We start from the raw sequence: 26198 nt of genomic DNA on the forward strand, positions 1-26198 counted from the left end.
GAAGCGACACCATCAGGACAAAGCAGTGCGTTTGATTGCTATCCCTTTCAAACATTCAATCCCTCCCCCACCAACAGTGGCAGCAGGGTGTACCATCTGCAAGATGCACTGTCAGAACTCACCAAGGTTCCTTAAGACACTCCTTCCAAACCCACAGTGGCAGCAGGGTGTACCATCTGCAAGATGCACTGTCAGAACTCACCAAGGTTCCTTAAGATGCTCCTTCCAAACCCACAGTGGCAGCAGGGTGTACCATCTGCAAGATGCACTGTCAGAACTCACCAAGGTTCCTTAGGACGCTCCTTCCAACCCCACGACCATCTAGAAGGACAAAAGCAAGAGATACCTGGGACCACCACCACCTGGAGGTTCCCCTGGTCGTGGGCAGCACGGTAGCATAGTGGTTAGCACAGTTGCTTCACAGCTCCAGGTTCGATTCTCGGCTTGGGTCACTGTCTGTGCGGAATTGGCGCGTTCTCCCAGTGTCTGCGCGGGTTTCCTCCGGGTGCTCCGGTTTCCTCCCACAGTCCAAAGATGCGCAGGTTAGGTGGATTGGCCATGATAAATTGCTCTTAGTGTCGAAAAAGGTGAGGTGGGGTTGCTGGTTAAGGGGATAGGACTGAGGTGTAGGCTTATGTCGGGTGCTCTTTCCAAGAGCTGGTGCAGACCCGATGGGCCGAATGGCCTCCTTCTGCACTGTAAATTCTATGATTCTATGGGGCAGCACTGTAGCACAGTGGTTAGCACAATTGCTTCACAGCTCCAGGGTCCCAGGTCCGATTCCCAGCTTGGGCCACTGACTGTGCAGAGTCTGCACGTTCTCCCCACATCTGTGTGGGCTTCCTCCGCGTTCTCCGGCTTTCTCCCATAGTCCAAAGATGTGCAGGTTAGGTGGATTGGCCACGCTAAATTGCCCTTAGCCAAGGTGGGGTTACTGGTTCACGGGGATAGGGTGGAGGTGTTGACCTTGGGTAGGATGCTCTTTCCAAGAGCCAGTGCAGACTCGATGGGCCAAATGGCCTCCTTCTGCACAGTAAATTTAATGATTCTATGAAGACACTCGCCATTCTGACTTGAAAATATACTGCCATTCCTTCACGGTCACCGACTCAAAATCCTGGAACTCCCTTCCTAACAACACTGTGGGTGTATGTACATCTCAAGGACTGCAGCGGTTCAAGAAAGCAGCTCACTACCACCTTCTCAAGGACAACGAGGGATGGGCAATAAACACTGGCCTCGCCACCCACGACTCGTAAGTGAATAAGAAAAATCCAGGGACACAAGTTCATATTCATCCAGGACAACTGAGAATTTCAAACCATATTCATTTTTAAAAAAATTTCAAAATAAATTTAGTGTACCCACTTAATTTTTTTCCAATTAAGGGGCAATTTAGCATGTTCAATCCACCTACCTTGCACATCTTTGGGTTGTGGTGGCGAAACCCACGCAAACACAGGAGAATGTGCAAACTTCACACAGACAGTGACCCAGAGCCGGGATTGAACCTGGGACCTCAGCGCCGTGAGGCAGCAGGGCTAACCCACTGCGCCACCATGCTGCCCCAATTTATTAAATTAATCTAGAATTAAAAGCTAGAAATGATTGCCAGATTTTCTAAAAGCCTACTGGTTCACTAATCTCCTTTAGAGAAGGAATTTTGCCATCATTACCCAGTCAGGCCTATTGTGACTAAAGATACATGGCTGCCCTTTGAAATCATAGAATCGACTTCCGGTGGCGACTATGCTGTGAACAGTCGCACATTTAGCAGCTCCCGCTCTTGGTGTTTTTTTAAAACACTTTTAAGCTGGATTTTCGCGTAAAATTTTTCTAACATAAGTGGATTAAAGTGAGAGGAGGAGAAGGCGACCCCCTGTCCTATGGAACTACACTCAAAAAGTAATCGCAAAAGAAGGAATCAAAAGCTGGTTGGAAGTGAGGATCTGAGCTTGGTGGCTGCAATGGCAGAGAAGCGAGGCCCGGCCCCGTCGGCTCAATGGTCGATGGATCAGTTGGTTACATACCTGAAGAGAAGTTCACCCGGCACCGTGAGGAGTGTACGGAGGATCTGACCAAGGTGGTAACCTCGATTAAGGAGGCTGTCGACCGGATGGAGGTGACAGTGACGGCCCAGGGACAGTCGATCCAAAAGCTACAGGAGCAATCGACGGAGCAAGAGGAGCAGTCCACTGGGATAGCACTGCAAATTGGCATTTTACAGGATCAGCAAAAGCGGCTGCTGGAAAAGGTGGAAGACCTGGAGAATCATTCCCGCAGGCAGAGCATTCGGATAGTCGGTCTGCCAGAGGGAAAGGAAGGATCGGATGCCGGTGCATATGTGGTGAAGATGTTCGAGAAAATGATGGGGGCAGAGGAGTTCAACAGGCCGTTGGAGGTGGACTGGGCTCACAGGGCACTTATGCGCAAGCCCCAGGGTCATGAGCTCCCGAGGACATTGGTGGTGAGGCTGCATTGATTCCTGGACAAAAAACACATCATGAGATGGGCTAGGGAGACGAAGCGGTTCGTATGGGAAGAAGCCGAGATCCGGGTTTACCAAGACTTGGGAGCAGAACTTGCTAAGAGGAGGGCGAGTTTTAATAAAGTTAAAGCGGCCCTGTATGCAAAGAGCATAAAATTTGGGCTGCTCTACCCGGCCCGTCTTTGGGTAACCTACGAGGAACGGGAACTATATTTTGGTTCGTCAGAAGAAGTGCCGGGCGTTATGAAAGACAACAACCTGGGGGACACAGAAGGACATTAATAAAAAGAAAAAACTGGTCGGTAGCGATTTAAATCAAAAAATTGTGCGGTGCACTGTAACTTGAGTTGCGATGACCTGGAAGAGAAGGATTTCTCGGAGTTATCAAACTTTGACCTTTCAGTTTATGTACTACGGTACAGTTTATTCCCTTTTTTTGGGTTTGTAAAAAAAGGGGGAAAAAAAGGGGGGGAGGGGGGGGGAAAAGAGGAGGGGGTTGAAGAAAAGTTCTCAAATTGTGATGTTCCAGGAAGGAAAGACATCCGTTTGACTTTTTGCATGTATAATTTTTTCTGTCTCTCCATGTTTGTTTACACTTCCATCGTTTGGGGCTCTGTTTGAAGGTGATGGGATTGATAAGATGTTGAAAAGCCGTTGCACCTAGACTTTAAATGGATGGTGTGTTTGCTTTCTGTGCTTGGTGCTATTGTTTTGAAAACTTATGTTAAGAGTTGGGGGGTATCAGGGGTGCGATCTACTAGGCTAGCTGGTAAGGCTGGCTCACGGGAGCGAAGTGGGGGGTGAGCTGAAAAGTGACCGGGGGGGGGGGGGGGGAGGAAGAGAGAAGAGAGACTGCTGACAATTAGGGGACTTCCAAGAGGCTGGAGATGGAGGCTTGATGGCGGTTGTTGCCGAGGGGCGGATCTGGGGAGGTGCGGGCCATGGGCTAAAATCTGGCCTAGGAAAGGTCATGGCTGATCGACAGGGGTGGGGGGGCAAGAGCCCCCCCCCCAACCAGACTGATCATGTGGAATGTTTGTGGCCTGACTGGCCCGGTCAAGAGGGCCCGTGTGTTCACACACTTGAGACAGTTAAAGGCAGACGTGGCCATGTTACAGGAGACACTTGAAGCTGGGGGATCAATTTAGACTGAAAAAGAGATGGGTCAGACAGGTGTTCCATTCAGGATTGGACTTTAAAACAAGGAGGGGGGGGGTGGATAGCCTGATTAACAAAAGGGTGGTGTTTGAGGTGGGGAAAATGGAGACAGACCCGGGAGGCAGATTTATTATGGTGAGCGGGAAACTGGAGGGAATGGCAATGGTGCTGGTAAATATATATGCCCCAAACTGGGATGATGTCGCGTTTGTTAGGAAGATGTTGGAAAAATTCCCGGTTAATTATGGGTGGTGATTTTAACACGGTCTTGGATCCTAGGATGGACCGGTCGAGTTCTAGGTCGGGGAAAGTATCAGCAAAGGCGAAAGAGCTGCAGAGGTTCATGGAGCACATGGGGGTGTTGATCCGTGGAGATTTGAGAAGCCAAGGAGCAAAGAATATTCATTCTACTCCCATGTGCACAAGGATCGATTGTTTTATATTGGTCAAAACATTGTTAGTGGAGGTGGTGGACATAGATCATAGTATTGGACCATGCGCCACATTGGCTAGACCTACAGGTGAACACGGGAAATTCTCAGCGCCCACAGTGGAGACTAGATGCAGGGCTGTTAGCAGACAACAATGAAATGAAATGAAAATCGCTTATTGTCACAAGTAGGCTTCAAATGAAGTTATGTGAAAAGCCCGTCGTCGCCACATTCCGGCGCCTGTTCGGGGAGGCTGTTACGGGAATTGAACCGTGTTGCTGGCCTGCCTTGGTCTGCTTTCAAAGCCAGCGATTTAGCCCTGTGCTAAATCAGCCCCAGTATATGTGAACAAGGTATGTGAGGGAGGCCATTCGGGGATATATAAATACCAACGACACGGGAGAGACCACGGCTGGGGTGGTGTGGGAGGCATTGAAAGCGGTCATCAGAGGGGAATATATTTTGATTCGGGCCCATAGGGAAAGGGCTGAACCGGCGGACCTGGACAGGCTAGTAGGAGAAATCTTACGCGTGGTTAGGAGATATGCGGAGTCTCCGAATGACGAGCTCCTGAAGGAGCGTTGGAGACTTCAAATGGACTTTGGGCTCCTTTCCACAGGCAAGGCAGAGGGACAGCTGAGGAGGGTAAAAGGGGCAGTATATGAATATGGGGAGAAAGCTAGCAGGATGTTGGCACATCAGCTGAAGAAACAGGAGGCAGCGAGAGAGATAGGGAAAATTAAGGATGTGAGGGGGAAAGTAGTGAGGGACCCGGGAGCGGGTAATGACGTGTTCCGTGAATTCTTTGGTCGTTTATATGAGTCGGAGCCCCCTGCGGGGGAGATGGGAATGAACCAATTCCTGAAAAGGCTAGAGTTCCCAAAGGTAGATGAGGAGCAGGTGGAAGTCTTGGGGGGGCCCAATTGGGCTTGTTGAAGTGATAAGACGGATTGGGGGCAATGCAATAGAGTAATGCTCCGGGACCTGGCGGATTCCCAGTGGAATTTTAGAAAAGGTTTTCGGGGCTAGTGGGACCGCTGTTAGTCAAGGCTTTCAATGAATCCAAGGAGTTGGGAGTGCTTTCCCCAATGCTATCACAGGCATCAATCTCTCTCATCCTGAAGCGAGACAAGGACCCAGAGAGCTGTGGATCGTACAGACCAATTTCCCTTTTAAATGTAGATGCTAAATTACTGGCAAAAATCTTGGCCACCAGAATAGAGGACTGAGTCCCGGAGGTAATAGGTAAGAATCAGACAGGATTTGTGAAGGGCAGGCACCTGACGTCCAATATTAGACAGCTTCTTAATGTTATAATGGTGCCAACTGATGGGTGTGAGGCTACGGTGGTAGTAGCCATGGACGCAGAGAAGGCTTTCAACTGGGTGGAGTGGACATACCTATGGTATATTTTTGGCAGGTTTGGGCAGAGATTTGCGGACTGGGTCTGGCTGGTGATGTGTAGCGCGAGGGGACATAGCTTTAAATTGAGGGGAGATAGATATAGGACAGATGTCAAAGGTAGATTCTTTACTCAGAGTAGTAAGGGCGTGGAATGCCCTGCCTGCAACAGTAGTGGACTCGCCAACACTAAGGGCATTCAAATGGTCATTGGATAGACATATGGACGATAAGGGAATAGTGTAGACGGGCTTTAGAGTGGTTTCACAGGTCGGTGCAACATCGAGTGTCGAAGGGCCTGTACTGCGCTGTAATGTTCTATGTTATATCAGGCCCCAGTGGCAAATGTGAGAACCAACCGAACCCGGTCAGAATATTTTAATCTCGGGAGAGGGGCAAGGCAGGGATGCCCACTCTCCCTATTACCGTTTGCCCTGGCCATAGAGCCTTTAGCAATGGCTCATAGAACATTGAGTGCGTGGCGGGGTATAGTGAGTGGGGGGTGGAGCACAGGCTCTCTCTCTATGCGGATGACTTGCTGCTTTATGTTACAGACCCGGTGGTTTTGGGGGGGGGGGGGGTGTGTGTGACCGAAATCATGGAGGTACTGGGAGAATTTGGGCAATTTTCAGGATGCACGTTGAAAATGGGAAAGAGCGAGATGTTTGTGATCCAGGCACGGGGGCAGGAAAGGAGACTGAGGGCGTAACCTTTTAAAGTGGTGGTGGGGAGTTTTAGATATTCAGGTATTCAAGTGGCTAAAGGGTGGGGGCAGCTTCACGTTAAATCTGGGCAAAGCGGTCGACCAAATGAAAAGGGATTTCCATAGGTGGGACATGCTCCCGCTGACGCTAGCGGGAAGGGCCAGACAGTGAAGATGGCAATCCTCCCAAGACTGATTCAATGCCTTCTGATTTCTCTCCAAAAGGCTTTTTTTTTTTTTTTTTTAAAAAGAAAAATAAACGTGGCAATTACAGGTTGTGTGTGGGCGGGGAAAACCCCAAGAGTAAAGAGGGCATTCCTGGAGCGGGGTCGCGGAGAGGGGATCCTGGCCCTCCCGAGCGTTATTAATTATTACTGGGTGGGCGGCCAACATATCGATGGTCAGGAAGTGGGTGGTGGGGGAGGGGTCGGCCTGGGAGCGAGTGGAAGCGGCATCCTGCAAGGGTACGAGTTTGGAGGCTTTACTAACAACGCCCCTGCCGATCTTGCCGGCTCGGTACTCTACAAGCCCTGTGGTGGTGGCAGCCCTAAGCGTGTGGGGGCAATGGAGGCAGTACATGGGATTAGAGGCGGCGTCCGATTTATAACAATCACCAGTTTGCCCCGGGGAGGCTGGATGGGGGCTTCAGGAGGTGGCAGCAGGCAGGTATCGAGAGATTTGGGGATTTATTTATCCAGTAGGGCTTTCCGATCTTGAAGGCACAAGAGGGAGAGTTTGAGCTATCGGGCGGGAATGGGTTTCGATATCTTCAGGTCTGGGACTTTGTCCGAAGGCAGGTTCCAAGCTTCCCTCGCCTCCCCCTGAGGGGCTACAGGATAAGGTGATGTCAAAAACTGGGGTTGGAGAGGGGAGGATTTCAGCGATATACAAGGAGTTGATGGAGTGGAAGGAGGCCCCGATCAGGGAGGTGAAGCGGAAGTGGGAAGAGAGCTGGAAATGGAAAAGTGGGAAAAGGCCTTGGAGAGTCAATTCATCTTCGTCCTGTGCCAGACTTAGCCTGATCCAGTTCAAAGTGGTCCACAGGGCCCACATGACGGTAGCCCGGATGAGCAGGTTCTTTGAGGAGGTGGAGGATAGATGTGGGCGGTGTGGGGGTAGCCCGTCTAGCCATGTGCATATGTTCTGGCATGTCCGAAGTTGAGGGGATTCTGGCAGGGATTTGCGGACGTTATGTCAGAAGTCCCTGAAGGGGGGTTAACCCAGAGTCCAGAACTGGCAATATTTGGGGTACCGGATGATCGGGGGGGGGGGGGTGATGTCCTGGCCTTCTCCTCCCTGGTGGCCCGGAGACAGATTTTGCTGGGATGGAGGGACTCGGAGCCCCCGAAGTCAGGTGTGGGGGTCAGCGCTATGGCAGGGTTTCTCAGCCTGGAAAAAAAAAATCAAGTTCGCCTTGAGAGGATCAACTCAGGGGTTCACCCAGAGATGGGAGCCGTTCATCGGGGGGGAAAGAATAGGAGGCATGGCAGTGTTAGATCAGGAGAGGGAACTCAGTATACGGATAATTAGGGAATAGGGCTTGGGCAGTTGGGAACATTGTTTTTTAGGTTTTTTGCGTGCGGCGGCCCGCAAAGAAATGTTAATATGTTAAACTGTGAAAATTACAAATGCTTCAATAAAATATTTTCCAAACAAAAAGAAAATCACAGAATCGTAGAATTTACAGTGCAGAAGGAGGCTATTCGGCCCATCGAGTCATCATCGGTCCTGAATGGGCACCCTACCTAAGCCCACACCTCAACCCTATCCCAGCAACCCAACCCAACACTTGGACACTACGGGACAATTTAGCATGACCAATCCACCTAACCTGCACAGCTTTGGACTGTGGGAAGAAACCGGAGCACCCGGAGGAAACTCTCGCAGACATGGGGAGAACGCACAGACAGTGACCCAAGCCGGGAATCGAACCCGGGTCCCTGGCGCTTTGAAGTAACAGTGCTAACCACTGTGCTACCGTTCTGCCCCACTGGGCGAACCAGCCCATTTGTTTCAACAACTACAAGGTCAGTGACAAGAGTATGGCTTTCAGTTTCTGCCAATAAAAATAAGTCCTGTTCACCATCGGGGGAACCAATTCCCTGCTCTCAATATATACAGACCTTAATATTAATCTTTCACAGTTCAGGTTGAATGTTCACCAATAAGTTCCAACAGAAAAGTTAAAAAATTCCAAACATTGCATTTCTATGGATGCGAACAACAAATTAAATTTTTTTCCTTCGAGATAAATTCAACATAAAATTTTAGCTTAACGGGACAGAAGTCTGAAAATCGCCACATTTGCATGCCAATTTTCTTTTCTTTTAAAACTTGTACACTAGGCTTGGATTAGTTATCACGTAATATATTATCCATGAAACCATTTATGAGGTTTTACCAGCTAGAAAAATAAAAATACAATAAATGTCTGAATTAATTTAAACTGGAAATGTAGATAGGATAGTTGTTTAAAAAGTTACGGACAGGGTTAATGGCAAATTGGAGAATGACTGCAAAAAGATTGAAGCTTACTTACCATAAAATTGGATCGTTAGCTAATTCACTGAAGCGTTTACACACACAAGCTGCTCTGCAAAGGTCCTGTTCAAGCAGATATGAAAAGATCTTCATAACTACCTCGTCTGGTAGTTTTACTTGAAGATATTGTTCTGCTGGTGATGCTATTAAAAGGTGAAATGCAGAAAACTTATTTGGATTTCATTTTATATCTAAAGAACTTGTACCAGATCAGCAGTAGACTATTTTTTAATAATTTTTTTTATATAGATCTTCATTTTGCACAATTCTGATACTGGGATAACCAAGTCCAAATGTCTTGCTTACACAGTCAGCATTTTGCTGTAGTGTTAAAAATTATTCCACAGATTATTCAAAAAGGACATTTATCAGGTGGATACTTAGTAGCCTTCAGTACAAATACTTCCCCATTTCCTATCTTTGAACCATCTTTTTTTAAATCAACTAAATTTAACATAAGCAATTGCAAAGCGAATGCATAGTCACTAATTTATTAAATGCACATATGCAGCATTCTCTAAAATACTGTTAATCAAGTTAATCGTTGAAGAGCAAGGTCTGTGCAACAAATTCGGAATTAGTCCAATGCGAAAAGAAACCACTACTCCCTATCCAATTCTTCAATCCTACAGAATAAGACGGTCAGTTTCTCTCAATGGAATGATTCCAGCAGAAAGAAAGCAACTAGAATATTTTAGAGCGAGTAGATATGGCTGAACTTTGGCAGGAAAGGGCAAAAGGAATGAGAAATGTCAAGGCGTACAGCAGAACAATGATTTGGGTAAAAGTAAGCAGAGTGGATCAGGATGGGATACAGTGCTTTACAATAATAGGACATTAGTGACTAGGGCGATGTCAGGGAAAAGTTTAAGTTAAGGTACCATTTCAGAATGCGTGAAGCATTCACAAAAAACGATAAATTAATGGCACAACAGAGATTAATGGAGTTGATCCACACGTCATTCTCATGATGCGGTTGCAGAGTGAACCAGATCAAGAATTAACTTTTAGAAGAGGCGCAAAATGGAAACGGTGCCGTAGAGGGAGAGAAGACAGCCATTCGCAGCTCAATGACCCCATATCAGAAGAAGATTGTCCCGATAGGAACTTGGAAAATCAGATGCTTAGGTAGTGGTTTATAGGCTCCATGTAAATAGTTGTGTTGGACAGTGTACAAATTAAATGTGCATGCAACAAGGGTGTTACAACTGTGAAGTTTTGGGGCTGTCTTTTTAATTTGGGGCAAGATGAAGGAATGAAGAGGGTCATGTGATTTAGAATTCTATTGAAAAGCAAGCGTGGCTTGGTTAAATAGGGGCCAGGTTGTTTTACTGGGAAGGTGGCAAGAGATACTCTCAGCTATAAAAAACAACTTTCAGGGCAGCTCACTGACATCAGATAAATGACTAGTCTCCAAGTAACAGGGAGGCGTTAAGAATGTGAGCCTTGGTAAAATTTATTTTGGACTCTTATTTAATTTCAAGGTAGACATGGATACAAGGCCTATGTACTTCATCGTTGTCATGGAGGTGAACTTCAAGAGGGGTAAAGGCCACACAAAATCATTGCAGTGTGACCTAGAGTGTTTGTTAAGATATCCTGAACCTCACAAGCATGACAGTCTGCAAGAATCTGAGAGAAAGAGAGTGGAGAGAAACAAACAGCTGGTCTTGCACCTTAAGCAGAAAGAATACTGACCCTATCGGCTATCACATGAAACACAGACGCAAGCTCACAGGGAGAATGAGCAAACTCCGCACAGACAGTGACCCAAGCCGGGAATCGAACCTGGGACCCCGGCGCTGTGAAGCAACAGCCGCCCTAATAAGAAACAACATCAAAGGGCTCATCCGGGATTTGAACCCGGGACCTCTCACAGATTTGCAGAGTACAACCACCAAAACGGGAATCTTATCCCTAGACCAACGACCCAGTTATTAGTACATTAGCATGAAATGAGAAATGGCTAACAGACAAAACTGCAGGGATAAATGATTCATTCTTGGATTGGTAGCCTATAACTAATGGGGTACCGCAAGGATCAGTGATTGGGCCTCAGCTATTTACCATCTATATCAATGACTTAGGAGAGGGGTCAGAGTATAATATACCCAACTTCGTACCAAAGTTAGGTGAGAAAGTAAGCTGTGAAAAGGGCACAAACAGGCTGCAAAAGGATATAAATGAGTGGGAAAGAATGCGGCAGTTTAATGTAACGTGGAGAAATGCAAAGCCATCTATTTTGGAAGGAAAAGTAAAAAATCTAAGTATTTGTTAAATGGAGACCAAGAAATGCCGATGTTCAGGGAGACCTGGGTATGCATGTACTGTATAAATCCGATAACATGCAGGCACAGCAAGCAATTGGGAAAATAAATGGTATGTTCGCCTTTAATATAAAATGATTGGAGTACAAGAGTAAAGTAGTCTTACTGCAATTGTATACGGTCTTGGTGAGATCACACCTGGAGGACTGTGTAAGGTTTTGCTCGCTATACCTAAGGAAGAATATACTTGCCTTAGATTGGGTGGAACAAAGGTTCAGTTGACTGATGCCTGGGATATGGGGATTATCATGAGGAAAGATTGCATGGACTAGGCCTGCATTCCCTGGAGTTTAGAAGAATGAGAGGTGATATCATTGAAACACACAAAATTATTCAGGGACTTAACAGGGATTTGGGGAGAATATTTTCCCTGCCGAGGGAATAGAACTAGTGTTAGTCCCACGGCAAGGGATTGGCCATTTAGATCAGGGTTGAGGATGTGAATCTTAGCAATTCTCTATCCCAGAGAGCTGTGGATGCTTAGTCGTTGAGGATATTCTAGTCAGACACAGATATGGGGATATTGTGGGAAGGTGTAGTGGAATTCGAAGACCAGCCATGAGCCTACTCAATGACACAAGCTGGTGCTCTCCTGTTTTGTTATTTTCGAACTAAAGCAAATGCAGGGGATTCTGACCATACATTCCAAATACATAATAGTATCTTGGCAAAAGCCCAAAGCAATTGAAAATACTCAACCCATAGTTACTCATTAGTTCACCACAAATGGTTCACATGGATCCAATTTAGAATCAGAGCTCCTGGGAGGATCTCAGTAATATCTGTGCACAAAGTTACGGTCCCAATTATAAGACGTGACTAGTTCATGCCAATTTATGCCAAGAACTGCTGCAGCTTGTAGTTTCGCATTTTACAGTAGTGAATGGGGGTAACAGTTTGGCTGATTTTCGATCACTATTTTTCAGTTCCAGCACAAGCATTGATAGAAAATGTAATGTTGGCCAAGTGCAATCAGTAAAACAGTACTTCCATTTGGCAACGGTAAAATACATCTTCAGAGTTCCATGGCTAACCTGTTTGGTTTATAGTTTTAATCAATAGTTATACAATTTTGTTGCATCACCCTCCTTAACTCAACCCAGTTCCTTTTCAAGTGGGTATCTTTTCTGTCAAGAGATCGAGATGACAGAATTACACCCTAGCACTATGTCCACCTGTGGCAAGAAGTCCTCCAATCAATCCTTTCAAATTTGGGAGAAATTAAGCAAAGATTGAGCCATCAAGATTCCAAAGCCAAATACTGGCAGAAGTGAATGTAAAGGCACAGTAACTCCAACAAGAACCATCTAATGCAGTCATTTTCAAACTCAGGATGGGTGTTGGCAGGGCCATCGGCCGCGGCGTTCCCAATCATAAGAAGTGCTCAAACAAACCACCCCCCCCGCCCCGAAGACCACAATGAGAGTTTGCTGTGGAACATGAAACAGATACACAAGATGACTAAAGAGATGCTAAAATTGACTATTAAATTGAAATTTTAATGAAATCATGGCGTTCATAGTTGAAGGAACCTACCAGGGTTTACATAGCTGAGGGAATGAATTAGATTTTACCAATGAATTATGGTCACGCAAGCATCATAGATTATCATAGAATTTACAGTGCAGAAGGAGGCCATTCGGCCCATCGTGTCTGCACCGGCTCTTGGAAAGAGCACCCCACCCAAAGTCCACACCTCCACCCTATCCCCATAACCCAGTAACCCCACCCAACACCCAATCAGTCCGCGTGAATTAATGCTGCCAGGTTTTAGATGGAGACCAGTACCACTGGGAGTAGTGTTGTCACAATAAAGGAAGAACTGCTAAAAGCAGCCGCAGAAATGGGCACAGGATGGATTAACGGTTGAAAAAATAAAAATGCAGTAATTAGGCAGAGCTACCCAGGAGATAGACTAGCAAACAGATACCAGGCACTGGCCTATATCGCAGAATACAAAGGAAAATCAAAAAGGAAACCTTGGATAAAGACATATTTTGCTGGTCACAGAGAAAGAATAGTCAAGCCAAATCTTTCTCAGGAATATTGACAGCTAACATGCACCATAAGCAAAATACTTTTGGGATGGTGAGCTGTCTTCTGGAGCTAGAGAAGCATATATTAAGGAAAGTTAGCAGGATATTAAGGGTTGGGAGTTTAGGTCGAAGTCCAAAGATGTGCTGGTTTGGTGGATTGGCCATGCTAAATTGCCCCTTAGTGTCCAACGGTTAGGTGGAGTTACTGGGTTATGGGAATAGGGTGGCGGTGTGGGCCTAGGTAGGGTGCTCTTTCCAAGGGTCGGTGCAGACTCGACGGGGTGAATGGCCTCCTTCTGCACTGTAGGCATTCTATGATTCTCTGAAATGTAGAGACAAGTAATACAATGGCATTTAAAAAATCACATCTTAAGGTTCAAAAAACAATGATCAAGGATGTAAAGTAACGCCCTCCAATATCCTTCCAGCATCTAGAAAGGAGGCAAGTTCACCAAAATAATGGAGGTGATAAGCACAGCCGAGAGCATGGCAAGAACAGTGCGAACTTCAGAAGCAACAGGCAATCTATCCAGATTAAAAAAAGATAAACTTCTTAAACCAAGTAGGGGCAAAGAAGCCAGCAAATATTACTGGAGAGATGCACCAAGTATGGAGACAAAAGACTTCCAAAATTAGTGAATAAGTGGGAAATGAGATTCAATATGGTAAAATAGGTGGTTGTTCAGTCTGGTAGGGTAAGAAAACTACTCATTCCTTGAAAAGGTAAGAAACTAAATGACAGAAGAGCAAAGAGATCTGGGAACACACACAAGTTGATATGACCATTAATAGCACTAATAAAATACTGGTGTAATTCTGGAGCAACTGTTTGCAAAAAAAGTTGTGTATAGTTAAGACCACACCGGGGGCGCGATTCTCCGAGGCCGCGCCGGTTTTCATTTATAATCTTTAATTTTATAGTTAATTTTGTAAATAATTAAGACATGAGGATTAAGATAAAAGTTAAAGTATCCAACATTAAAAGAAAATTAAATCTGTATTTTGCATAAATTTTCACGAGAGATCATGCAAGTGACACCCCAGGAGCAGTTATAAAGCAGGAAATGGAAGGGAGGGAGGAAAATTATAGTCAGAGAAGTGGCATTGAGTAAATTGTTAAGAGATGCAAGTGGACAAGAGCCCAGGACTTGATGGACTTTATCCCAGAATCTTAAAAATGTCTAATGGGATAGTTGATACATTGGTTTTAATTTTCCAAAACTCTCTAGATATGGGAAGGCCCCACTATATTGGAAGATGGCAAATGTAACTCCATTATTCAAAAAAGGGAGACAGAAAGTGAGAAATTACAAGCCAGTTAGCTTAACATCTGTTGTGGCCAAATGTTAAGACCCTATTATTAAAGAAGTTATAGCAGCGCACTTGGATAAGCTCTCAGAGCCAGGCAGAGTCAACATGATTTTGTGAAAGGGAAATCATGTTTAGCCAACTTATTGGAGTTCTTTGAGGAAGTAACATATGCTGTGGATAGAGAGGGGGGGGGGGGGGGGTGAAGAGAAGAGAGAGAGGTGGATTTACTGTTCTTCGAATTTCAGAAGGCATTTGACAAAGCGCCACATCAACATTTATTGTGGAAAATAAAAGCCCATCTTAGGTTGGCTAACATGAAGCAGAGAGTCGGAAATGTTTCTTTTCCCAGGATGGCAAGATGTAACCAGTGGCATACTACAGGGATCAGTGCTAGGGACTCAACTGTTTACAATTTATATGAATGACTTGAATGACAGTATTGAAGGTGTGGCTGCCAAATTTGCTGATGACACAAAGTAGGGAAAGTAAGTTGGGATAACCCTGGGAATTACAGGCCAGTTAGACTTACTTCGGTGGTAGGCAAAGTAATGGAAAGGGTATTGAAGGATAGGATTTCTGAGCATCTGGAAAGACACTGCTTGATTAGGGATAGTCAGCACGGATTTGTGAGGGGTAGGTCTTGCCTTACAAATCTTATTGAATTCTTTGAGGAGGTGACCAAGCATGTGGATGAAGGTAAAGCAGTGGATGTAGTGTACATGGATTTTAGTAAGGCATTTGATAAAGTTCCCCATGGTAGGCTTCTGCACAAAGTAAGGAGGCATGGGATAGTGGGAAATTTGGCCAGTTGGATAACGAACTGGCTAACCGATAGAAGTCAGAGAGTGGTGGTGGATGGCAAATATTCAGCTTGGATCCCAGTTACCAGTGGTGTACCGCAGGGATCAGTTCTGGGTCCTCTGCTGTTTGTGATTTTCATTAATGACTTGGATGAGGGAGTTGAAGGGTGGGTCAGTAAATTTGCAGACGATACGAAGATTGGTGGAGTTGTGGATAGTAAGGAGGGCTGTTGTCGGCTGCAAAGAGACATAGATAGGATGCAGAGCTGGGCTGAGAAGTGGCAGATGGAGTTTAACCCTGAAGAGTGTGAGGTTGTCCATTTTGGAAGGACAAATATGAATGCGGAATACAGGGTTAACGGTAGAGTTCTTGGCATTGTGGAGGAGCAGAGAGACCTTGGGGTCTATGTTCATACATCTTTGAAAGTTGCCACTCAAGTGGATAGAGCTGTGAAGAAGGCCTATGGTGTGCTCGCGTTCATTAACAGAGGGATTGAATTTAAGAGCCGTGAGGTGATGATGCAGCTGTACAAAACTTTGGTAAGGCCACATTTGGAGTACTGTGTACAGTTCTGGTCGCCTCATTTTAGGAAGGATGTGGAAGCTCTGGAAAAGGTGCAAAGAAGATTTACCAGGATGTTGCCTGGAATGGAGAGTAGGTCTTACGAGGAAAGGTTGAGGGTGCTAGGCCTTTTCTCATTAGAGCGGAGAAGGATGAGGGGCGACTTGATAGAGGTTTATAAGATGATCAGGGGAATAGATAGAGTAGACAGTCAGAGACTTTTTCCCCAGGTGGAACACACCATTACAAGGGGACATAAATTTAAGGTGAAAGGTGGAAGATATAGGAGGGATATCAGAGGTAGGTTCTTTACCCAGAGAGTAGTGGGGGCATGGAATGCACTGCCTGTGGAAGTAGTTGAGTCGGAAACATTAGGGACCTTCAAGCAGCTGTTGGATAGGTACATGGATTACGGGAAAATGATATAGTGTAGATTTATTTGTTCTTAAGGGCAGCACGGTAGCATTGTGGATAGCACAATTGCTTCACAGATCCATGGTCCCAGGTTCGATTCCGGCTTGGGTCATTGTCTGTGCAGAGTCTGCACGTCCTCCCAGTGTCTGCGTGGGTTTCCTCCGGGTGCTCCGGTTTCCTCCCACAGTCCAAAGATGTGCGGGTTAGGTGAATTGGCTAATGATAAATTGCCCTTAGTGTCCAAATTGCCCTTGGTGTTGGGTGGAGGTGTTGAGTTTGGGTAGGGTGCTCTTTCCAAGAGCTGGTGCAGACTCAAAGGGCCGAATGGCCTCCTTCTGCACTGTAAATTCAATGATAATCTATGATTAATCTAGGACAACGGTTCGGCACAACATCGTGGGCCGAAGGGCCTGTTCTGTGCTGTATTTTCTATGTTCTATGTTCTATGTAAGAGCACATAAGGAGCTATAAACAGAGAGAGGTTAAGCAAGTGGGCAAAGAACTGGCAAATAGAGTATAATGTGGGAAAATGTGAAAGTGTCCATTTTGGCAGGAAGAATAAAAAAGATTATCCAAACGGTGAGAGGGTTTCTCAGAGCTCTGAGGTGCATGGATTTGGATGTCCTACTGCATTCACAGAAGGCCAGAATGCAGGTACAGCAATTAATTAGGAAAGCTAATGTTATAATTTATTGCAAGGGGAATGCAAGGGGAAAAGGGAGGTTATGCTTCAGTTGTACAGGGCACTTCAGAGACCGCATCTGGTATACTGTGTACAGTAGATTATTCATAAAGGCCTGCCTTCTCAACCTTGCACGTTGCCTGAGGTGTGGTGATCCTCAGGTTAAATCACCACCCACCTGTAGGCTCTCCCCAAAGGTGAAAGTAGCCTATGGCCATCTGGGACTATGGCAACTTTACCATTACTGGTCACCTTTTTAAGGAAGAATGTAAATGCGTTGGAAGAGTTTAGGGAAGGTTTACCAGATGAAAACCTGAAATGCGTGGGTTACCTTGTGAAGGAAGGTTGGACAGGCTAGGCACATATTCGCTGTAGTTTAGAAGAGTAAGAGGTGGACTTCCGGTGACGGCGGGCGGGAGGCGGCCACACAATGGAGGGCTCCCGGTCGGCAACGGCATCTTTGGGGCTTTAAGCCCGGTCCCAGGGTCCGCGGAGGCGGCAGAAGAAGGGAGAAGGCACGGAGGAGGCACAGTGAAGACACAGGAGGAAAAAAGGAACAAAGAAAAATGTCGAGGGTGAGCAAGAAAACGGCCGGGGAAAAAAACAGCCGGAGGTCCGTCGGGGAGTGGAAAGGTCACCACGGGGTCACCAGGAAAAATGGAGGCTGGAGCACCAGGGAAGGCCGCACTGCTTACGGCTGAAGAAATAACCAAGGTGATGGCTGCGGAATTTGAAAAGCAGTTGGCGCAGATTGCGAAATGCATGGAGACGGTGAGGAAGGAGATGAGGGAGGTTTTGAGTGTGCTGGTGGAGGCGGTTTCCCCGGTGAGGACGGAGGTGGCGAGCGCAGTGGCGGAGGTGCGAGAGCAAGGGGACGCTGAAGGAAGTGGAGGAGACGTTATTGCAGCACGGTGATCAACTTGCCTCGATGGGGAAAGAGATGCGGAAGGTGATGGACACGAACAAGGATCTGCGAGGAAAAATGGAAGACCTGGAAAACAGATCCAGGCGACAGAATTTGAGAATTGTGGGGCTGCCCGAAGGAGTTGAAGGACCGAAGCCGACTAAGTATTTTGCCGCGATGCTGGCAAAATTATTGGGGGAGGGGGAGGATCCCTCCCGATATGAACTGGATCGGGCTCATCGGTCGTGGAGGCCTATACCAAAGGCGAGTGAGCCGCCAAGGGCAGTGACTCTGTGCTTCCGTAGGTACAGGGTGAAGGAGAAGGTCCTGAGCTGGGCCAAACAGAAGCGGGTGGTGCAGTGGGCTGGAGCTGGTATACGTGTATACCAGGACTTTACGGTGGAGCTAGCAAGGAGGCGGGCTGCCTTCAACCGGGTGAAGAGGGCACTGTACATTAGCAAGGTGTGGTGCGGCATTGTATATCCAGCGAAGCCGAGGGTGACTTACAAGCTCAGGGACTTTTATTTTGGAACGGCGGAAGCAGCGGAGGAGTTTGCGAAAGCAGAAGGACTGTGGCAGAACTGACAAATTGAGGAATGGCCATGTGCCGATGTAACCTCATGACTGTATTTTCTTCTTTTTTGTATCACTGCGCGCAGGTGTAGAGATTAAAGGAGCCAATGTGGTATATATTTGGACAAGGGAAGGGACGGGACTTTCACTCGAAATGAGAGTTCTTTGGGGTGTAGGTGGACATGCGGGGTTTGTGTGCTAAAAGGGGATCTTTGGGCTTTCCTAGGGCCGGGCAAGTGGGAAAGGGACCCGGGCGGGGGCCTCCACGCTGGCCGGTTTAAGCTGGCCAGTGAACGGGAGTGAGGTGGGGGGAGGGGCTGCGGCCATCGAAGCCTGGCAGAACAGGGTCCGAGTGGTCTAGCCGGGGGGGGGGAAGGAACCGAGGTTGGGAGGAGGAGCTTTACAAGAGGCAGTGGACAGGAGGAGCTGGAGACCTGCGGTTGGGGGGGGGGGGGGGGGGGTGCTGTGTAAGATCAAGGGTGACTACGGGTAATCCCGGATTCTTTTTTGCCATTTGTTTATGTAAACATGCAGGTTGAGGTTCGGGGGTTGGTGGGTAGATGGGATCGTTGTTATTATGGGGACTGACATATCTTGCTGATTATTGTTGATGGATGTAAATGTGGGAGAAAATGTGAAAGAGGAGAATAAAATTTTTTTTTAAAGAAAAGAGTAAGAGGTGAATCAATTGGAACAAATAAGATCCTGAGGGGTTCTTGACAGGGTGGATGGAGAGAGGATGCTTCCTCTTGTGGGAGAAACTAGAACTAGGGGTCATTGCTTAAAAATAAGAGGTCACCCATTTAAAATGGAGATGAGGCAACATTTTGTGAAGATCGCGAGTATTTGGAATCTCTTCCGGAAAAGGTGGAAGCCAGAGTCTTTGAATACTTTTAAAGGCAGAGAGGTGGACAGATTATTTGTAAGCAAGGCAGTGATAGGTTATCGCAGGGATGCAGATTTGAGGTTACTGCAGGGATGCAGATTTGAGGTTACTATCAGATCAGCCATGATCTTATTAAATGGCGAACAGGCTCAAGGGGTTGGAAAGGCCTCCCCCTGCTCCTTGTTGGTATATACGTTTGTTCATATGGATGTTCGTAATTTCTTATAATGGACAAATTTGGGGTTCAACAAATATAAACTTACTCCTGTAATGTTCAGCAGTAATTACGAGCTTATAGACTGTCAAAAGCCCAGTGCAACTTTATCGAGCATTTTTGCAGTGAAATCAGTGGTATAAGAGTGAAGGGTCTCATCAGTTCAATCATTTCTAATTGATTACATACTGAAGAGGAAAAAGGCTGGGGAGAACCTCATTCATTAGGCAAGTCTCTGCATAAGCAACAGCATTCTCAGACCAGAGTCTGGCGGCACAGTGGTTAGCACTACTGCCTCACAGCACCACGGACCTGGGGATTCAATTCCCGCCTTGGGTGTCTGTCTGTGTGGAGTTTGCAAGTTCTCCCAGTGTTTACTTGGGTTTCCTCCGGGTTCTCTGGTTTCCTTCCACAGCCCAAAAGATGTGTGGGTTAGGTGGATTGACCATGCAAAATTGCCCCTTAAGTGTCCAACAATGTGCAGGTTGGTTGGGGTTGCAGGAAGGGGGGGGGGTGTAAGCCTAGATAGGATGCTCCTTTGGAGTCTCATCCAATGAGTTGAATGGCCTCATTCTGCACTGTACGGATTCTATGACACAGTCAGCACAAAAGCTTTCATAATCAGTGTGCTGGGCTAACTGGAGCAAATGCTTGCTCAACAGCTAAATTTTCAATTCGCTGGTATGAATTTCAGGTGACTTGTAAACTTGACCCTTCCTTCACAGTTAGATGTAACATCAGTTTGGGGAAAATTGAAGGAGGCCACTTCATGGCATTGACCTGATGATCTGGGAGCACACCAAAACACTACTTTTTACACAACTTTATAGAATGTACTGACATTGGAATAATTTAATATTGGTAGGCTCTTCAATTTAATCGACTTTGTAAACCTGACCTCTGTTGAAAAACTATTACACAAAAATTCATTTATAAAATTTTAAAAAAAAATGTAGAGTACCCAATTCATTTTTTCCCAATTAAGGGGCAATTTAGTGTGTCCAATCCACCTAGCCTGCACATCTTTGGGTTGTGGGAGCGAAACCGATGCAAACACGGCGAGATAGTGCAAACTCCACACGGACAGTGACCCAGAGCCGGGATCGAACCTGGGACCTCAGCACCGTGTGGCTGCAGGGCTAACCCACTGCGTCACCGTGCTGCCCACCCAAAAATTCATAAATATTAAATTAGATAGCCATTCCAACTTTCTACCCTAACTGCTCTAACAGGCACTACAATTCCATTGCCAATGTGACAACCCTCAAAAGTAACAATTTGAATCAGCCTACTTTTTCTTATCTTTGACTTTTAGAATTGCTTGGATTTTGAGCCACTATGTCCTATTTGATTAAGGCAGAAGAAAGGAGATGTCAAGCAACATCACGCAAATCAACCCAGTCTTCCTGCAACTGTCCAGCAATGATAGCTGGACAACAATGCTGATTTTCCCCCTTAATTGCTCCCAATTCTGGCCAAGAGACAAAACCAAATAACCATAGTACCACTCCAGCATCAACAGTAATCAGCATAGTTTAGCAATTGAATCCTTCAGAATCTAGATGACCTCGAACAATACCACGCATTCAAAGTTTTATTATGCTTTTTCCTTCCCTCTAGTTTCTGCAGACCAAAGGGTCAAATTAACTTCGTGGTCACATAAAAACTCAGTCCATGAATGGGAAAAAGGGCTAACATGACTCTCAAAGGTACATCAAGAACAAGAGGGCACAGATTCATTAATGGGCAAAAGGAGTAGAAGTGATGGGAGGAAAAATATTTTCACCCAGAGGGTGGTTGGAGTCTGGAATGTACTTCCTGGGAAGGTGTTGGAAGCTAGTGCGATCGAGTTATTCAAAAGGGAATTCGATTGCTATCTGAAAAGAAAGAATGTGCACGGTTATGGCTATAAGGCAGGGGAGTGGGATCTTTCAGAGAGCAAGTGTAGTAGACTCAATGGGCTGAATGGCTTCCTCCTTCTGCACTGTAAAGATTCTGTGAAATTAAAGGAACCATGCAAATTAAAAAAATTATTTTGTCAAATCTAAAAATACGTATTTGCTCACAATACCAAATTTGCTTACCTGGAAGGTCTTGTAACTTTCCAGACACCCTTGCCCGCTTAGCTCTATGACCAACATTTTCTGAAGTTGAAGTGGAAGCACCCTAGGAGACAGCAAAAAAGCAATAACTTAGTTTGCAACAAAAAACCCAAAGACAATTTCCAAATTAAATACATTTTCTACTCCGAGAAGTGAGAATAGTATGCGGTGTTATTTTACAGTCAACCTGTTCTCCCACCATTTTTACCTATCAAATTCTCCATGCTGCGTTAGCTTTTGTGGATGGAAGAGCTAGCAGATACTGGAGGATGTTTTGGTGTTATTAACTTTCAACTTTTTCCATGATGTCAAGAGTTTTGAGAGTTTGTATGAGAAAGGAAAAAGACACAAACTCCACTCAACTTGGTAACGGGATATCACTAATCCTTGCAGTAACTTGCAAAAGGAGATACGTAACTCAAGTGATTCTAAAACTGGGGTCTGCAGAGACTTTCAAGGGGTCCGCAAAATAAACAGATATGGGACATCCAAAGAAATTGCATGGCGATTGGATGAAGAACGTACCAGTCATTAGCATCGGGTTCATAGTCCAGTGCTTTACTGATCTTTTTTTTTTTTTTAAATACACAGAACAACGGTAGTAATCAAACACAATATACATATAGGTTGTCTTTTGTTATTTACACTGGTTGTTTTTCGTTATTTACAATGGTTGCAACTTCTTGTTTTGTGTTTTCCAGTGGATGCTTACTTCTAGCCGGGTCACCAACCATCCTCTCTCCACCTTTTCTTCCTGACCCCCCTCCCAATCTAGTCGTCTAGGTGCCCACTTCCCTCTTCAGATCTTATATCTTCTTCCTGTTTGGTTGATGTGACGGCGTGTATTTAATTATTTTCTGAGCATGGTCGGGCCCCATGCTTCTTTGAACCCTCCCCCTCCCCCGTTCATTTGCGTTTGTTTTCGTCCTTGGCTTTCAACTCCCTCTGGCTTACTTGCTATTAGCTGCAAACAAGTCTTGGAACAACTGGCTGAATGGCTCCCACATTTTGTGGAAGCCTACTTCTAACTCCAAGAGGGCGAATTTAATTTTCTCCAACTGGAGAAATTCCGACAGGTCGAACAGCCAGTCTGCAGCTTTGGATGGTGATCACCAGCTGAGCAGGTTTCTCCTTTGCAATTAGGGAGGAAAAGGCAAGGGCAGCGGCACTCCTCCCCATCAAGAGATCTGGCTGTTCTGATACCCCGAAGACAGCCATTCTCGGGCAAGGCTCCACCCCTCATCCCCACCACCTTTGACAATGTCTCAAAGCCAGCTGTCCAGAACCCGACAAATGTGACGTGGTTGGCCAGGCCTCCTTGGCATTTGTCCTCCACCTCCGGGAAGAATCGACTTATTCGGGTTCTAGTTAAGTGAGCTCTGTGTACCATACTGCTGATAATCTCAGCGAAACAGTAACTTGCCCATCACACCCACTACTACCTCCTCACTCCTTAAATGCTCGCAACTTGCTAATAACTGATGTGATCTCCATCCATCTCACTGATATCTGTAAATAAAATTGTTTTATTAATTTACCGGTTGTCTCAATGAGTATTTGTGTATTCTCAACTTCAATGGGGGCGGTTCATGATTACTAATCTATTTATAAGACGGTCCTTCAACCAGATACGTTAGTGAACCACTGGTCTAACTCAGGCATTGACAAACTCGGGGGCGCGACCCACAGGTGGGTTGCAAGCGGGTGTCAGTAGGGTCGCACAGCTGTCCGTCGCGGTGCACCCGATCGCGTAAATCTGCGCACAACAGCCGCAGCAACCGGCTTTTAATCACGCCGACTGCAAGCGGCCTTCAAAATGGCCGCGAAGATGTGTGGGCCGCCAAGGCTGGCCTGTTGGTAAAAATGGACCCCGGGGAAAAAGTTTGAAAAACACTGGTCTAACTGATGGCACATCAGTATGTCTGCTCTACAGAGACAGCATGAAGTGACCTCTACAGTAACATTTCCATCCTGACAATAGTTTGGCTCACCTCACTACTTCACAAAGATTAAAACCTTCACATCATATCTGAAGCATATGAAATTTAAGAAGCAAAGAGCAACAAGACGTTTGATTAGTGCAATGCTGATGCTAACCAGATTTGGCACACCCACTTTTTAGATCTAGATTTATATCAGGATTTTATTGACAATTAACCAAATTGGAATTGGAACAGTTTTATCTTTCAATAAATCATGTCTGACAGCAATCAAATATTTATCCTTACTTGTTCCATTATGTAAATACATTTTCAAAGAAATTTGCAATTGAAAAGTGAAGATGACCAGATGATGCCTGTTGAACATATTGAAAACTTCACTCTAACAGCAAACACTAAGTATCAATTTACATAAAAGGTAGAAAATCTACTAAATTTGTCGTGAACACCTTCAAATTAACCAACTCACTAAAAGGATGCAGAGAAATGTCAAAACGTTACATATGCAGCTTCAGTCTGCACTATCATCCTATCGGGCTGCATCACAGCCTGGTATGGCAACTGCTCGGCCCAGGACCTCAAAAAACTTCAGAGAGTCGTGAACACCGACCGCCCAGTCCATCACACAAACCTGCCTCCCATCCATTGACTCCATCTACACCTCCCGCTGCCTGGGGAAAGCGGGCAGCATAATCAAACATCCCTCCCACCCGGCTTACTCACTCTTCCAACTTCTTCCATCGGGCAGGAGATACAGAAGTCTGAGAACACGCACGAACAGACTCAAAAACAGCTTCTTCCCCACTGTCACCAGGCTCCTCAATGACCCTCTTATGGACTGACCTCATTAACATGACACCCTGTATGCTTCATCCGATGCCAGTGCTTTTATGTAGTTACATTGCATATCTTGTGTTGCCCTATTATGTATTTTCTTTTCTTCCCATGTACTTAATGATCTGTTGAGCTGCTCGCAGAAAAATACTTTTCACTGTACCTTGGTACACGTGACAATAAACAAATCCAATCCAATCCAATCATCCCTTAAACTATTTACAAAGACAAAGCTCACTGTGCGACCACTTTCCTCACACTGTACTCACATTAACCTGGTTTAATAAATGAAGTGTTACCGCTCATTGATACTGCTCAGAGATTTAAATCGGAGGATCTGTTATTTCAGCAATTAGCCGATGAGTCGGTGATCACTTATAGCTGTGGTTATCTCCAGTACAAAGTTTAGATCGAGTCCAGTCCCTTGCTATAGTGCAGATGGAGATGATTAGTGTTGCGACTTAGAGCAGTAGGATAGATACAAAAAGCTGTCAAGAAAAATACAAGCAGAAGGGCTGAGGTTGTGAGAAATAAGAACACTTGTAGAAAGGTCCGAAGAACATAGAACATTACAGCGCAGTACAGGCCCTTCGGCCCTCGATGTTGCGCCGACCTGTGAAACCACTCTAAAGCCCATCTACACTATTCCCTTATTGTCCATATGTCTATCCAATGACCATTTGAATGTCCTTAGTGTTGGCGAGTCCACTACTGTTGCAGGCAGGGCATTCCACGCCCTTACTACTCTCTGAGTAAAGAACCTACCTCTGACATCTGTCTTATATCTATCTCCCCTCAATTTAAAGGTATGTCCCCTCGTGCTAGACATCACCATCCGAGGAAAAAGATGTATAAAGGAAACGCTTCTACATACAAAAGATGGTAGAATTTTTGGAACGCTTATTAAAGGCAATTGATGCAGGGTCACTTGTTAACTTTAAATCTGAAACTGATCGATTTTGGTTAACCAAAGGCGATAAAAGAGTTATGTAGCAAAGGCAGTTATAGATAGAGCTACATCACAGATAAGCCATGATCTCACAGAACAGACTCAAGAGTTTAAATAGTCTAATCCTGTGGTCCTATATCATCATAAACTGAAGAATTCTATCTCAGTTATTGCCCCGAGGCCGATTTATGATAAAATCTGTACAATAAAAACTGTACAATAGAAACTGAAACAGTACATAAAAACAGAAGTAGGCCAGTTGACCCTCAAGCCTGCTCTGCCATTCGACAAGGCTGGTCTGACCTTCTCACGGTATAGGTCCAACCTTCTCAAGCTTTCCTTATAAGACAATCCCTCTACCCCAGGAATCAATTTAATGAACTTTCCCTGAAAGGCCTCCACTGCATGTATATCCCTCCATAAGTAAGGAGCCCAAAACCTATGTAGTTCTCACCAATGCCATGAACAGTTACAGCAAGATTTACTGACTTTTATACTCAATCTACCCATTGCATGCTCCTGGGGTCAAGATGGAGGGGAAAACTACTAATCACTGAACAGTACAATATTAATGGACGATCTTTCCCATCCCAAGGTAGACAGGTTGGCATAAATGACAGGTTGGCATAAATGTAATAATTGTGGTCAAAGTGGGGTATGCATTTCAGGATGCATGCAAAGAACAGTTAGCGGGATTCTCCGTCCCGCCGCACCCGCCGGCAGCGGGATTCTTCGTCTTGGCAGCCGGCCAATGGGGTTTCCCATTGTGGGCACCCCTACGTCGTCAGGAAATCCGTGATCATAGATTCATAGAAATCCTACAGTGCAGAAGGCCATCCTCAGTTCAGACAAAATATATGTCACCAATCTACATGAACGGCTTTGTGATGTAATCATAATTCCATTCTTGAGAAGGCAGCAACACCATGAAAAAGACAATGG

At 45.7% G+C, this 26198-nt stretch overlaps 1 protein-coding gene across 4 annotated transcripts in view; it reads right to left on the reverse strand.

Annotated features, from left to right (window-relative positions):
- fbxo11b (F-box protein 11b) overlaps window positions 1-26198 on the reverse strand; it is a 215976-nt gene that overhangs the window by 112764 nt on the left and 77014 nt on the right. For 3 of the 4 annotated variants that reach the window (XR_011948202.1, XM_072511187.1, XM_072511178.1), the window contains exons 3-4: window positions 21516-21597; window positions 8721-8865 (exon numbers count right to left, since the gene is read on the reverse strand). Coding sequence is in view for 2 of the 4 variants with exons in the window: in XM_072511187.1 (XP_072367288.1) it covers window positions 8721-8865; window positions 21516-21597 (227 nt within the window). In the remaining 2 variants the exon portion in view is untranslated. Of the gene's footprint in view, window positions 1-8720; window positions 8866-21515; window positions 21598-26198 lie in introns of those variants that run through there. The other variant, XM_072511198.1, reaches the window with a different exon arrangement.

The sequence above is a fragment of the Scyliorhinus torazame genome, chromosome 1 (assembly GCF_047496885.1).
Source record: "Scyliorhinus torazame isolate Kashiwa2021f chromosome 1, sScyTor2.1, whole genome shotgun sequence".
In the NCBI taxonomy this organism is placed as follows: Eukaryota; Metazoa; Chordata; class Chondrichthyes; order Carcharhiniformes; family Scyliorhinidae; genus Scyliorhinus; species Scyliorhinus torazame.